General features: G+C 42.5%; 2 protein-coding genes; one reads left to right on the top strand and one right to left on the bottom strand.

Annotated features, from left to right (window-relative positions):
- Nucleotides 1-542: 542 nt before the first annotated feature.
- On the bottom strand, nucleotides 543-1,668 carry GSTUM_00006774001 (uncharacterized protein; the record flags this gene model as incomplete). XM_002838942.2 has 3 exons in its annotated part: nucleotides 1,586-1,668; nucleotides 1,204-1,528; nucleotides 543-1,111 (listed from the first exon to the last, which is right to left on the bottom strand). The coding sequence occupies exon 3, from the start codon at nucleotides 1,068-1,070 to the stop codon at nucleotides 543-545; it is 528 nt and encodes a 175-aa protein (XP_002838988.1). The 5' UTR covers nucleotides 1,071-1,111; nucleotides 1,204-1,528; nucleotides 1,586-1,668.
- A 2,763-nt stretch (nucleotides 1,669-4,431) lies between these two features.
- GSTUM_00006775001 (uncharacterized protein) lies at nucleotides 4,432-5,190 on the top strand (the record flags this gene model as incomplete). XM_002838943.2 has 1 exon in its annotated part: nucleotides 4,432-5,190. The coding sequence occupies one exon, from the start codon at nucleotides 4,432-4,434 to the stop codon at nucleotides 4,708-4,710; it is 279 nt and encodes a 92-aa protein (XP_002838989.1). The 3' UTR covers nucleotides 4,711-5,190.
- Between the last annotated feature and the right edge of the window lie 7,929 nt (nucleotides 5,191-13,119).

Genomic DNA, 13,119 nt, shown 5'->3' on the forward strand with positions numbered 1-13,119 from the left:
AGCAGGGGCAAGGTGATCATAACCTAGAAAGCCGTAGCCATAGTTCGTCGACGGGCAATATCCCGATTGCTCGCCAACGGAATTCGCTATCGGAGGCCGAGATGGCCGACAGACTAAACCTGTAAATAGATACGATAGGGCTTTCTCGCCGATTGGAGCCTGTTTGGTTTATGGAGATTGTTTTCCCATGGATTGAGCCCGTTGCAACGTAAACCCCGGTGACCTCTAATCCGTGGATTTTGGGAAATAGGTACAGTTCACAGATTTTTTTTTTTATCCCTGAAAGAATCGCTATGGTCTGTGATGTGAAAAAAAGTGGAGAATCGCTCAGGGAGGTACTTGTAATATTCGCATGGATCTGGAGGGCGGAGCTCCGCATCACCCCCGACTCCAATTGCCCACTTTTCAAGCCTTCGGTTGCGTGCAACAGGATCTGTTTTAGGCCGTTGCAACCAAAAAGTCTCGCCCCAACAGGCGCGCTGTGTAAATAAAAATTACTGGATTGGAAATCTGTAGCCACGGAAACTCCATAGAATCCCAACCTATGGATCAGTCGGAACAAGTAATCCGAACAGGCCCTTAACGGTTTTTGGTTCTAGGTCTGGATAGAGATCGATTCTCCCAGGGTTGGTATTTATTACTGTTCTCTTTCGCTCGTGTTGACCTGCCTTCTGTGGGACGAGAAACGCGGATTTTGAATGATAATAAGTTGTTCCACAAGTGGCATGGGGCAGTTGCGGGTCTCTCCTTCTCTCGCATCGCACCGTATCGTATGGTGCGCTTCGCCCGTGGTCGGGCTGCTGTTCCGGGTGTGGGTTGTTGATGCAATAGATGAACTGGGGGAATGTGTGCGATAGAGATCTTTGTAGTGTACCGGTATCATAACTTGGATAAGGGGCTAGGGTGATTGGGGAGGAATAAACAAATACTCGAGTAGAGATAGATATCCTTACGGTTCTGTACCGTATTCGAATTCTCTGAAAAGGAGTGGGGTCATTCTGATGGCGTTTTGACCTTTTGTTGTGGGGGGGATCTGAGGTGTTGTGTGAGGCAATGGATAATAGATCCATTGGAGGATGAACGCTGATGCTTGAGCTTCCAGAACTTTTCACTATTAGGTTTTCCGCCAAGATTTAGGCAGCGCACCTCTTAGCCTGTGTTTTTACTTGAATCTACTGGCTGGCTCCGGCGGGTGTGGTCTACCGTAGACTAATTACTGTACTCGAGTACTGACAAATCTACGATGGTGTCCAACAAGATCAGAGTCAATTTGACTCTTCAGATGGTGACCCCACTGGGAGCCAGTGGGAAAGGGGCGGGGCCCGCGTGCACCGCCGCATCTCCTAAATCGCTTTCGTTCTCTTGATGCTCTATACGAGTAGACTACCGATGACGCTGTGCCTAGGTTTGGCATCATTTCGACCCATGGTACTTCGGTGTTTTCGTGTCTCGGGGGTAAGGAACAGTACTCGAGTATGAGGCTGCTTGTACCACCACCAAGAAGAATACTACTCGAGTACAGATTAGGCTGTAACGGGCTTCGCGTAAGTATAGCGTAGGCTGAGCGTGGCCTAATATGGAATACCGGTATTCATCGCCCTTGGTCCATCATATGATTTTATTGTGGCCCGAAGTTCGTTTCAACTTTACCGCTAGGGCAAGATCCTGGGTACGGGTGCCGCAGCCAGCATCATCCTCACTCTCCTCGTCAGCATCAAATAAAATGTAGAGAGTGGAGATAGAAAATATTACAACCAGAATATATTGAAATCAGGGATTGGGATGTTGAGGAACTAGGTTGACGTAAGGTAAGGACACGACGGACATATCTGAGGGAACATTAAGGATCCCGTTTCTTCTTCCTCTTGTAGAAAGTCGAGGTTTGAAAGAGCAGTGGTGATGGATCGCTTTATGTGTGAATTCCGGGGATCGTATCTATTCTACTGGTATCAAGACGGTATAGGACAGAGTACTGAAGAGATGCCTTTCCATCCCTTGGATGGTTTTGAGGCTACTATACTTTTTTCCCTTCCCCTTGTGACTTGGGATGCTGATGACATCCTGTGATATCTGACATGTTTTTGTATGCACACCTCTAATTTCGTTGTCTTGCGAAGGCGAGAACGGGGGAGGGGCGATAAGGTAGGTATTTCAACCCGGGAATGAATTTCAATAACTTCGATCGTACGACTATGCATCATGGTTAGTCCACAACACCCAGGCCTATTATATTTCATTCCCGGGTTACTGCATCTGGTATGACAAACGCTTTCTTTCATTGGATCCTTGCTCCACGCTCCACTGCGGCTCCTGTTAGACGGATTTTTGGGCCACAATATACCAAGGTTATTGCTAGCTGATTGCGCTCGAGTAACTATGCACTACAGGTACGGGTATGCGGAGAGTTTGACGTGCTGGACTGTGCAGTACCGGTACGAGTATATGGCGCACCTCAGCTACCTCACCCTCTAGCGCCACCTGCATAATACCTAGGGAAAGCTGAAAAAAGAGGGCTAGCAGCCATCTTATTCATGGCCCCGGAGGATCTTAGACGCTGAATGGGAAATGGGGAAGGCTGAACACCCGAAGTACCAATTTGTTGTGTTATCATAATTTAATTAGTTTCCTGAAATTCTCAGGAATACACAGAATGCCGCTAGTATGGTATATACGCATTTCCGCTGCCTGTGGACCTCGGGAGCGGCTGCTCTCTGGCATTCGATGTGATGGAAATTCTCATACTGGTGCCACTTCATTCTTATTCTAATTATCCATACGTCATCTCATTTATTCGCTCGTTGCTTGGTTTTTTGCTCAGGTAGACTACGAGTAATCTGTTACACAAACTCAAGTCAAGCCATCATACACGCCTCAACGGTTGCGGGTACTATCATAGTACGAGTACTTGTGTCATGGAGGGCCCCTGCCCTATTTGGGCAGGTCTAGGGTATCTGGACGACTTAACGAGCCCTAATCGAGCCAGGGCTCCGGAATTCTTACGAATTGCCAAGCGGTATGACTATCGTACAAATCAACCACCCCCAGTTCTCCTCGCCAGGTATATTCAACCGTATTGAACAATCATCAACATTTCCGCGAGAGGCGTTCGGACCCAGTGTCGAAAAAGAGTTTTTTGGGTGCCAAGTTGCGAGCGGGTCTGCCAGATTTGGTTGCGAAAAATAAGTTACGCACACCAAGGTCCTTCAACTGCAAAAGCACTTTCATCAACGGTTTTCAACCCCGAACCTCCATTACTCGAGCACTAGCCAACCGTCCAGGAATCGCTGCCCCCCTCTCCCCTTGGTGGATGGGATAGAGAGGGTGATTAATTCTTCCGAACCGAGGAACCTGTTTGAGCCAGGTACGAGGAGGAGAAGGGGCTGGGGATATATCACAATTATGGGAATTGTTTTAGCCGTGTTTCCAAGCCCGGGGTTCATATGTCCGTAGTGTGGATATGAGCGGTTTCCCGTAGTGCTGCAGCGCCTCGCGCCTCGCTCTTTGTCGTTCCGCAGTCATTGGGGTAGTGGAAGGGGAGAAGGATGTCACTAACAGAAACCGTGTAATGCACTTGTACTTGTACAAGTAGGGCCTAAAGTTTCTCCCTGCATGCCCTTCTCCCCTGCGGAGATATATGCTTGTATACGGGGCAGTGGGTCCACTCGCTCTCTAGCGATTTGGCAATGGGCTGTCTTTGAATTCGAAGGGCTTGCGTTCGGGGGACCTGAGGAGAGATGGGTGGATTTTGAGAGAGAAACCCCCTTTTCATGGCAGGAAGTCTGGATCATAGCTTCCCCTATTCACATGGGTCGTTGAGGAAACTTTAGTAGAGGTGAGATTTCATATATTTTGTCTACTTGCTGCCCTCCAAATAAAATCGATACAACAAAATATAATAACCATTGTAGTAGGGGGAGGAATAGAATATGTGTAAAACAGCTAGGTGGAGATGATGCGAGAAGGAAACCCCCCACTCAATCATTTACTTCTTGCGGTATCTAACAATTCCCACCTCACAATGCCCCTCGCTGTATCTTCAAGATTGTTCTTCGAAAAACGAACTTTCCTTCTGATACAACGAGAGGAAGTCCGATATACCCTCCACTTGATTAGAAACTATTCTCGGTAAAAAATGAACAAATCTCGGCAGTTGAATATGTGCTTTTACATTTCTAGTCCCTTGCTTTCACCACCGGTGGCATTGCAATATAAAGATGGATAGAGAGAGATTGGAAAGCTGGTGGGTATAATATGTAATCAGCCATTCCTTTACTTTTGCTTTTCCTTTCCTTCGTCACAGTTTGATATTAACATGATGAGACTTGCAGGGAAAAGAACCAAAGAGGGGAGGAAGGGAGAGACGGAGGTAGTACTCGTATTGATCATCGATGCTCCAAGTCAGCTGCAAGGAGCGGGGGCTACACTAGTGGCATGGCGTTAGCTAGAACGAGTGAGGGAAAGTCTATAAAAGACGGTGCCTTCCAGAGAATTCAACATCGGCATCAGAGCTTCAGAGTCAATTCGAACGTTCGCAAGCAGTTAAAACGTCGCGCTTTGCGATTGAGAAACACCAAAAATTTCCGGAGCTTCTTCAAGCTTGATATCATACCACTACCGCGAATTGATACCACTCCGGATACCCCCAAAACACAATCAATTCGTTCCCGAACCCTCCTGTATCCTCTTCCGTCTCCAAAATTCTTTCCCTGAACCATTTTGTTCTCCTTCTCCTCAATACATTCATTTACCATGTCCGGCTGCGCACACGCTACCTTTAGGAAGGCCCAGGGGGGTGCCATTCTCTGCGATGTCTGCAAAAAAGTCGAAGATTTGTATGTTTGGAAGTGTACTACCTGTGCGCTTTGCGTATGCGAGCAGTGCAAGACATTGGGGGGTTTCTGATGCGGCCTCGCTTAAACTATTTCTGGAGTAGCGGGGAGGGGGGGGGGGAGATCTGATGGGGGTGGATAGAGGAAGGATAAAGAGATTTGGGGTGTTTGGAGTGGAAACATGTATTCGGGAACTATGGGAATGGGCAAGCTGGAACCCGCTTCTTTCTCGACTTGGATTGGGATTGATCTGGGGTTTGGGACGGAATTGAAAAGAAAATTCGTCGGGATTGTTGTCAAGTGGGGAGTGGGAATGGGAAACATGCTACCGGTAGTTTTGTAACATTTTCTGTGATGTTTGATATATTTCGTTTTCGCTTTAAATTTTCTCAGATTTGAAACTTTATGGTCTAACTGTTTTTGCCTTCCTCTGAAGTAGAAGAGCGTTTTGAGATTCCTTTCACTCATTATTTCCTATTTTGATATGGTAGCTTGACTTTGATAGTCTAGTGGGTTTTTGTTTGAACTTGGTACTCATGCTAGCAGAACAAGTATGATTAACCGGTGAAAATTGGACATGAAACTTAAGTGACCGTTGCTATGATATTACGTGAGGTGGGTACAAGTATAGTCGATTAGGAGCGTTGAGCTTGCTCCATGCGGTACCGACTGCAGGAAGTGCAAGCGATACGATACCGGAACGAACGTTTTCGCTTGTTGTTCCGATATTGGTTAACGAATATTGTCCGGGTTCACGCGTCAGACACCTGGTCATCTTGCTAGGGCAGAACGAAGTCACATGATATGTCTATCAAGTCCCAAGAGTCTACACGCGAGCCACACGCCTGTGGGGGGGGAGCATGAGCGCGGGAACACGGGGACGTTTGCAGCCTCGGTTCTCGCGGGCTCTCTAACAAAAGTACTATGCACAGTACAGACGTGTCTGAAAAGTCTGCGTACCCCTGCTTGGCAACACCGCAACCAACAATCATCTCAACATCACCCCCTACCATGGCACCACCACACTCTCAAACCCTCAGAGAAGACCAGAAAAGGGAAATCTATGCCCTCTATAAACATACTGATATGGGGTATGGTAAAATTTCAAAGCTTATGAACCTCTCCAAGTCAACTGTTTCAATAGTAGTCAAAAATGCGAAATCCAGAGATGGAAACACCTATGATGCCCCCAGATCTGGCAGACCAACCAAGATTACTGATGCCAAAAGGTAAGTAATTCTTGATATTATTGATGCTGAGCCTTATTTAGCCCTAAGAGACATTACTCAAAAAGCCAATATTGGACTTGGCAAAGATACTGTTAGCAAGATATTCAAAGAAGCTAAATTTAAGCTCAGGATACCTAGGAAAAAGCCTTTTTGGAGAAAAGGGCAGAAGGAGAAGAGAAAGGAGGTTGCTAGAGTGAGGAAGAACTGGACAAGAGCTTGGAAATGGGTTGTTTTTGTGGATGAAGCGACAATTGAATATGATCCAAATCTAGTGAGAAGAAAAGTTAGACTTAGACTAGGTGAAGAGTTAGAAGAAAAGAACTTAAAGCTTAGGTTTAAGTTAGGGTGTACCAACATAGGTGTATATGGTGCAATGATGTATGGAGGAAGGACTGAGCTCATTCTTGTAAGGGAGAGAACTGAGGAGGAAAAGACTAGCAAAAGAGACAAACTTGGTCTCAATTCCTACCAATATGCAACTGAGATCCACCAGCTATAACTTATCTCCTTTATAGAAGCCATAGACAGAGCTCCTCAAACTATCTATATAGTTGTTGATAATGCATCAGGGTATAATAGAGCAGAAAACAAAAAATTGCAGGAGGACTGTGGATATCAAAGATTGGCTTGACCTCTCAACTCACCAGATCTCAATCCTATTGAGAATGCCTGTACAATTCTCAAAAGAGCACTCAGAAAGCAATTATCCAAGGTTGAAAGAAGGCTCCATAGTACTGCTGAATTATTTCAGGCAGCAAAGAAAAAGTGAGACCTAATTCCCCAGGGAATATTTGATGGATGGATTCAGAGGATGCCTGAGAGACTTCAGGCTGTATTAGATACAGATGGAAGCCATACAAAATGGTAGCATTAGGAAACTGTTTTTTTTCTATTTCTACTATTATCTATTGTAAAATTGTACTTATATTTATGTTTTGTTGTGGTCAATATTGTTATTTGTAGTGGTAGTGCCATTGCCATGAGGGGTACATAGACCTTTCAAACATGACTGTACCACCAGACAATGCAACGTGACCTAGTGCATTGGCATAACTTTGGGGTTCCATAATTTCATGGCTGAGACTAATTTTGTAATACAATGTAACTTTGCTATTTACCCTGGATATGGCTCTACTATCTTGTCTTGACTCCAATTGCTTTGGCAGAATGGGCAGTCTCATGTCTGCGAGGGAAACGGGTGAGGCAAGGTAAGAGTTCAGTTTGTACCACTAAACTTTTGAACTCCCAAAAGTTTGAGAGTTAGGAAACTAGGAAAATAAGCCCTGAATGAATGGGGGCCTGGACCAAATGCTGAAATGTGGGGTTTTGAAAAAGATATTTTACTTCCCACGTTCTTCCTCCTCCTCTGTATGATACTATCAACTGTACCATAGTCTTTACCTCATTACTCTACTGCTGGTTTGTTCTTAGTTTCTAACTTTTTATTTATTTTTATTTTGTCCTGTTTAAGTTTTAATTATGATTTTCCTAACTCTGCAACTTACTTTAGATAAATTTTTGAAATTATCTGATGTTTCTACTTACAGCCTATATACTATTGGGTAAATTTCAGTTTACAGACTTTCTGATAAAGATTTTGATGATTCTATTAGTGTTTTATTTAGCTCTCTATAATGTTCCTATTTTGGAACTGTTAGGCCGAAGTTAACTCATGTGTACATTGAGAAGATTTAGGCCAGAATTTGTAATATAGATGGAGACGGTCTAGGAAGGTGTTACAAACCTGGTGTAGTTTGTAAAGAATTTCATATGTTATGGTTTTGATTAACGACTCATTTTGAGCTGTATGATATAATGATTACTATTTATACATATGACCTGTTTTGGGATTATGTGGGTTTTGCACATGACCTAGATTTTAAGTCATGATTGTTATGTTATATTGGGATCGATAGTTTAATAGGAGTAAGCCTTGTAAGGCTTACTTGGTTTCACATACATGACCTGTTTAGGAGTTATGGAGGCTATACATATTAACTAGGAAGAGTTTATGAGGACAAAAAATTATGTAGTCATATAGAGTAAAGTTACAATCCATATGATAGTTGGATTTATAAGTGGGTTGTAGGAAGATCCATATAAGATGATAGGTTTGGCCAGTAAGATAGATCTTCATGAAAACACCTACCTCTTTCTTCCTCATATGCCTTCACCTCATCTTAGACATGGGCTTTCTTTCACAATAGTGTTCCATTACCTTTGAGTTTTCTTAGATTGGTAGCAGCTTTTCATCATCCTCCACTTGACTATGCTAGGCTTTCTATCTTCTTTTGATAATAGATTAGCTGTAGTCTTTTTAATCTATTTCAATGATCTTGTTATTCATGATTAACATCGCTATGGTGGTTATTACACCTTTGTGAGACTTGCTTACTGGTTGCAGTTGGTCGATCAGTCAGTCAGTCAGTTAGTTTGGCTACTTACGTTCCTTTAAGACACTTCAGACAGCTGGGCATAAAGTTTGCCGTATGCAACTATGATAGTTCTATCATTTTTCTCCTCTTACTAGAGAAGTTTGTCAGTTCCTCAATAGGCTATGGTTGATTTTACTACTCCGTTCATTGTCGGTCAAGATGGTGGGATCCATTCCACTAAGTGATGCTATCTTTTATACAACATGGAACTACACCAGAGTCTCAGTAATAGGGTACCTTTTATTATTAAGACCATATAGGAAGACATGAACACAATTTTGCTAGTTTTATCACCATGATTGGATCTACCTCTCCTACCTTACTTTCTTATTTGCTTTCTTCATCTCTATTTAGTTTGCATCTACTGATAGTATAACTACAGTAGGAGTGTAGTGGTTAGAGTATTAGCAAGATAATTAAGTGAAAATGTCAGGGAGGGTTTCTACTGTGGAGAAGGAGTTACAAGATTATATTCAGATGATAGTAGTGTTTGTTTGCTTTGGTTTGAGGAACCTATTGATATTAGTTACCCTTTTGGCTTTGAACTTTGTCCTGGGTCTTGCGTGATGACCGAGTGGTAAGGCTTCACTTTAGAGGAGCATCCGGTAAATATTGCAGACTTGCTACTAGACCTGTGATTGGTTCATTAACAGAAGATCTATGGATGTGCAACAGGTAGGATTTTCTGTACAGTTCATGGTTTTGTACTTAGCTGCTGTGTGGGAATAATCCGGTGGTATTTGAGAGATAGGGCCCAAGGTTTAGTTGGTTCATAGATAGTAGTAGTCCAGTTAGTGCTAACTCTGTACTAGCAGGGACTTATTGTATGCCAGTGTTGGTGGTACAAGTATAAATAAAATTAGATTGAACCACCTAGGTTATTTCCTAATATACATTTTTATAAATACGGTAAAGGTCTTTGATGCTACCCACTTTTATATATTCCCCCTCTCGTATCACCCTTTTGTTAACTAATATTAAGCACATTAGATAGCCAAGACAATTAATAGGTTTTTTTTTTTTTTTACAACTGTCAGTAGTAATCTGTAACTCTCTTTTACCCTTAGCCTCTATCCAACCAACCTTCTCCTTCGGCTTGTACTCCTACTCCAGCTCTCTCTCGCTTTATCTTTGTCCTCCCTAAACTCACTACTTCCTCTGAGTTTGCACTCTCGCTTTGCTCACTGCTTGCCTTGGGCCTCCCCTTTGTCTTGGCCTTTTTTCTTTCTGGGTCTCCAGTACATTCACCTGACCTTTGATACTCAAGCTCTCTCTTGGGCTCCAGTGAGTTCTCTTGGGCTCCGGCACTTTTTATAGATCTCCAGTGCTCTTACTGGACCTTTTGTTGTCACTCGCGGGCTCCACTCTTCGTGGCTTTCCAGTGCTTTTTGTTTGGTCTTGGGTGCTCTCTATCAGACTCTAGTGCATGCACTGGGCCTCCACTCTCTGAGCTTTCAGCACTCTCTAAGCCTTCGGTATTCTCTCTAGGATTTTAAGTTCACCAAATACACCCGTTCGTTACCAACCCATACTTATCGCCACTCTTTCAGAAACTGACTCATTACCCTAGTATCAGATAGGAACAAAGTCTCGGGTACTCCTCACTTGATCTGTCTGACCTACTTCAAATCTGCTCTCGGTTACTCCTGTCTGCCCTCCCTTTAAAATTCCAGCACTCTTTCAGGACCTTAGGTACTCTCACCTTTCCTCTGCTGTTCCTGGTCCTCTGGCCCTTACCTTCTACCCCAGCTTTCTCTGGGCATCCTGCACTCTCCTAGGCTTCAAGTGCTTCTTGAGCACTCTCTCACAGTTTAGGCCTCTCTCCTAGTCTAGGCTACTGGCCCTCTTTTCTGGCCTTTTGGGTTCTCTCTTGAGCTCTGCTCTTCTGAACCCTCTGGTGCTACCTCTCAACCTTCTACACTATTATTAGACTTTCAGCTGCATCTCTGGACCTCAGCTCTGGCTCTCCCTGTATTCGCTAAGCTTTTTACGTTCAGACACTTTCTCGTTCTTGCTATTTCATCAAATCCTCCTCTTCCATCATTAAGATGTCAATGCTTAGTCATCTTTCTGAGCCACCAGTTGTAGGACAACTGTTTGACAATTTTCAGATTCTTAAAGATCTTATTGAGAATTGGTCAATCAAAGAATGGCTTTTCTTTTAAAATTGGAAATAAGGATCCTGGATGTGTTATCTATACTTGTGCTGTGGATAGGTGTGGTTGGTAGATTAGAGACAGTCGTACTAAGGAGAATGAAGTCAAGATTTTAATTCTGATTCCCAAACACACTTGTCTCCCTAGAGATACTCTAAAAAGATATAGTGTATCAAGTTCGATGAAATGGTTATGCTATCATATTTTCAAACACTTTAGCATCACTTAAGTAACTAAGGCAGGAGAGATTATTGACTGTCTACATGTTCAATTCAGAGAACAATTACCATATAAGGCAGCTAGTCGAATAATGAATATACTCCCAGAAGATTCGCTTAAAGGACAAAGAGAGTGTTTCTGATGTCTTCTAAGCTATATTACTACCATTCAATATTCTAATCCAAACACCTATATTCGTATGGCAATGGACTATGAGACTCTCCAATTCTGAAACTTATTTATTTACCCAGCAGAATCATGGAAGTCATTTTTCTATGGTCATCGATTTATTGCAGTTAACAGAATATTTCTTAGGATCAAGTTTATCTAGACTCTTCATGTAGAGGGTATAATAGATGTAAATAGCCATACCATATTGCGTGCTTGGGTAATAGTCGAAAGTGAAAACACTTTATCCTGGGAGTATTTTTTTCATAATCTACAACTTGTGATTCCCATCATTACAACAGAAAATATTACTCTTATGAGTGATCGATATAAAGGACTTATTGCTACCAGTGATACTTTACCTCCAAATGTCATCCTCGCCTTTTGCTGCCAATATTTGAAATAAAACCTTGGTTTACTTTATGGACATGGTATGGCAACATACTTCTGGAAGATTAAGAGGGCCTACAATGTGGAGAAATTTGAGTCTGCACTAGTTCTACTGTAGGATGTAAAGCCTACTGCAGCCAACTATCTTTAAAGTATTAATGTAACACTCTAGGCTCAGGCCTTATTTCCCAGTCGCTATTATAGTCATGATACATCCAATATTGTTGAGTCTGTCAATTATGCTCTCAAGCTAGACCATGAGCTCTCTATTGCAGACCTTTGTAATGCAATTTGGTATTGACTGATGAGCCAGTGGTTTGGACCTTATGGGTCAGCCTCAAATCCTGATGGAGCAGCTGTTTATACAAAGTTTTGTATGAAGATATTAAACGAAGATTAAATCTGAGTTGTACAAAACCTTGCTTGAATGGCTGATTATATCTATTGCTGCATAACTCAACCCAATAGTACTGAGAATTGTGAAACTAGAAGCTGGTACTTGCTCCTTTAGGAGCTTTCAAGAGAATAATATTCCTTGTAGGCATGCACTAACTTGTATTATGAATATCCAATTTGTAAGTCACTTTCTCTATTCTTCTTTCTATTTCCTAGCTAATAATAATATCTCAAAGCCAATTCAAAACTACTTACTAGCAGCACTCTCACTAGCTACCTGGAGAGCAACATATGAGTCTAATATTTGACCAGTTATTATCTCAAATTTGTAGCCTAAGGATCGTTTGCCTCCAGCCCCCGGCCAGAAGTAGCACTGCAAAATGAGGCAATAGTCCATATTACCAACCAAGTTGAGCCCCCACTTGTAACGTGTTCGCAAGGTGCTAATCACGTTATCGGTAATGGATACGATAGTTGGCAGGTGGCCTGCTCTTCCAGAGAGAAGGCGAGAGCTGAGAACTAAAGGAGGCTTTGAGGGCGTACTGAGGAACAAAGAAGTAACCGTTCAACCAAGTATATTGAAATACTGTCTGTCGAAGTCTGCCTTTTCTATTGTAGAAACAGGCGGTCTTTAAATACACAAATCTGTTCATGTCTAGCATGAACGAAACTAATCAAAGGTATCAATTGATACTCTTTGGTAAAACTCTTTAAGTATCAAAGCGATACTTAAAACAAAACATAAAACAAAACCAAGTATCAAACGATACTTAAAACAAACCAAGTATCAAAGCGATACTTAAAACAAAACATAAAACAAAACCAAGTATCAAAAGATACTTAAAACAAACCAAGTATCAAAGCAATACTTAAAACAAAACATAAAACAAAACCAATAACCAAGTACCCGTACCGGTTACATTCCCCAAAACAAAACAACTGTTTAAACAAAACCTAATAATCATCAAAGGCGGATTCCGAGAAACTCATGGCTTCAGTTTCCGCCAAAAACTCTTCATCATAGGTATCACACCAAGGACAAGAGGAAACTCTAAGGAAACACTTAGACTCGAAGAAATCTAAATCACAGTAGTCACGAATACCAGATTCGTGCTGTACGTCAATCCAAGCATGATCACAATCAGGACAGTAGTCAATCCAGAGGATTTCGAAGTAGTCTTCAAGTTGGATAGCATCGCGGTTCAACAACAGTCCAACAACCTGTTGTCGCTGCCTCACATTGAGCTCCACATAGTTTGACATCGCTACGGATCGCAAGGTGATTGGTGACTAGCTA

Source organism: Tuber melanosporum (assembly GCF_000151645.1).
Source record: "Tuber melanosporum whole genome shotgun sequence assembly, scaffold_3, strain Mel28".
Classification (NCBI taxonomy): domain Eukaryota; kingdom Fungi; phylum Ascomycota; class Pezizomycetes; order Pezizales; family Tuberaceae; genus Tuber; species Tuber melanosporum.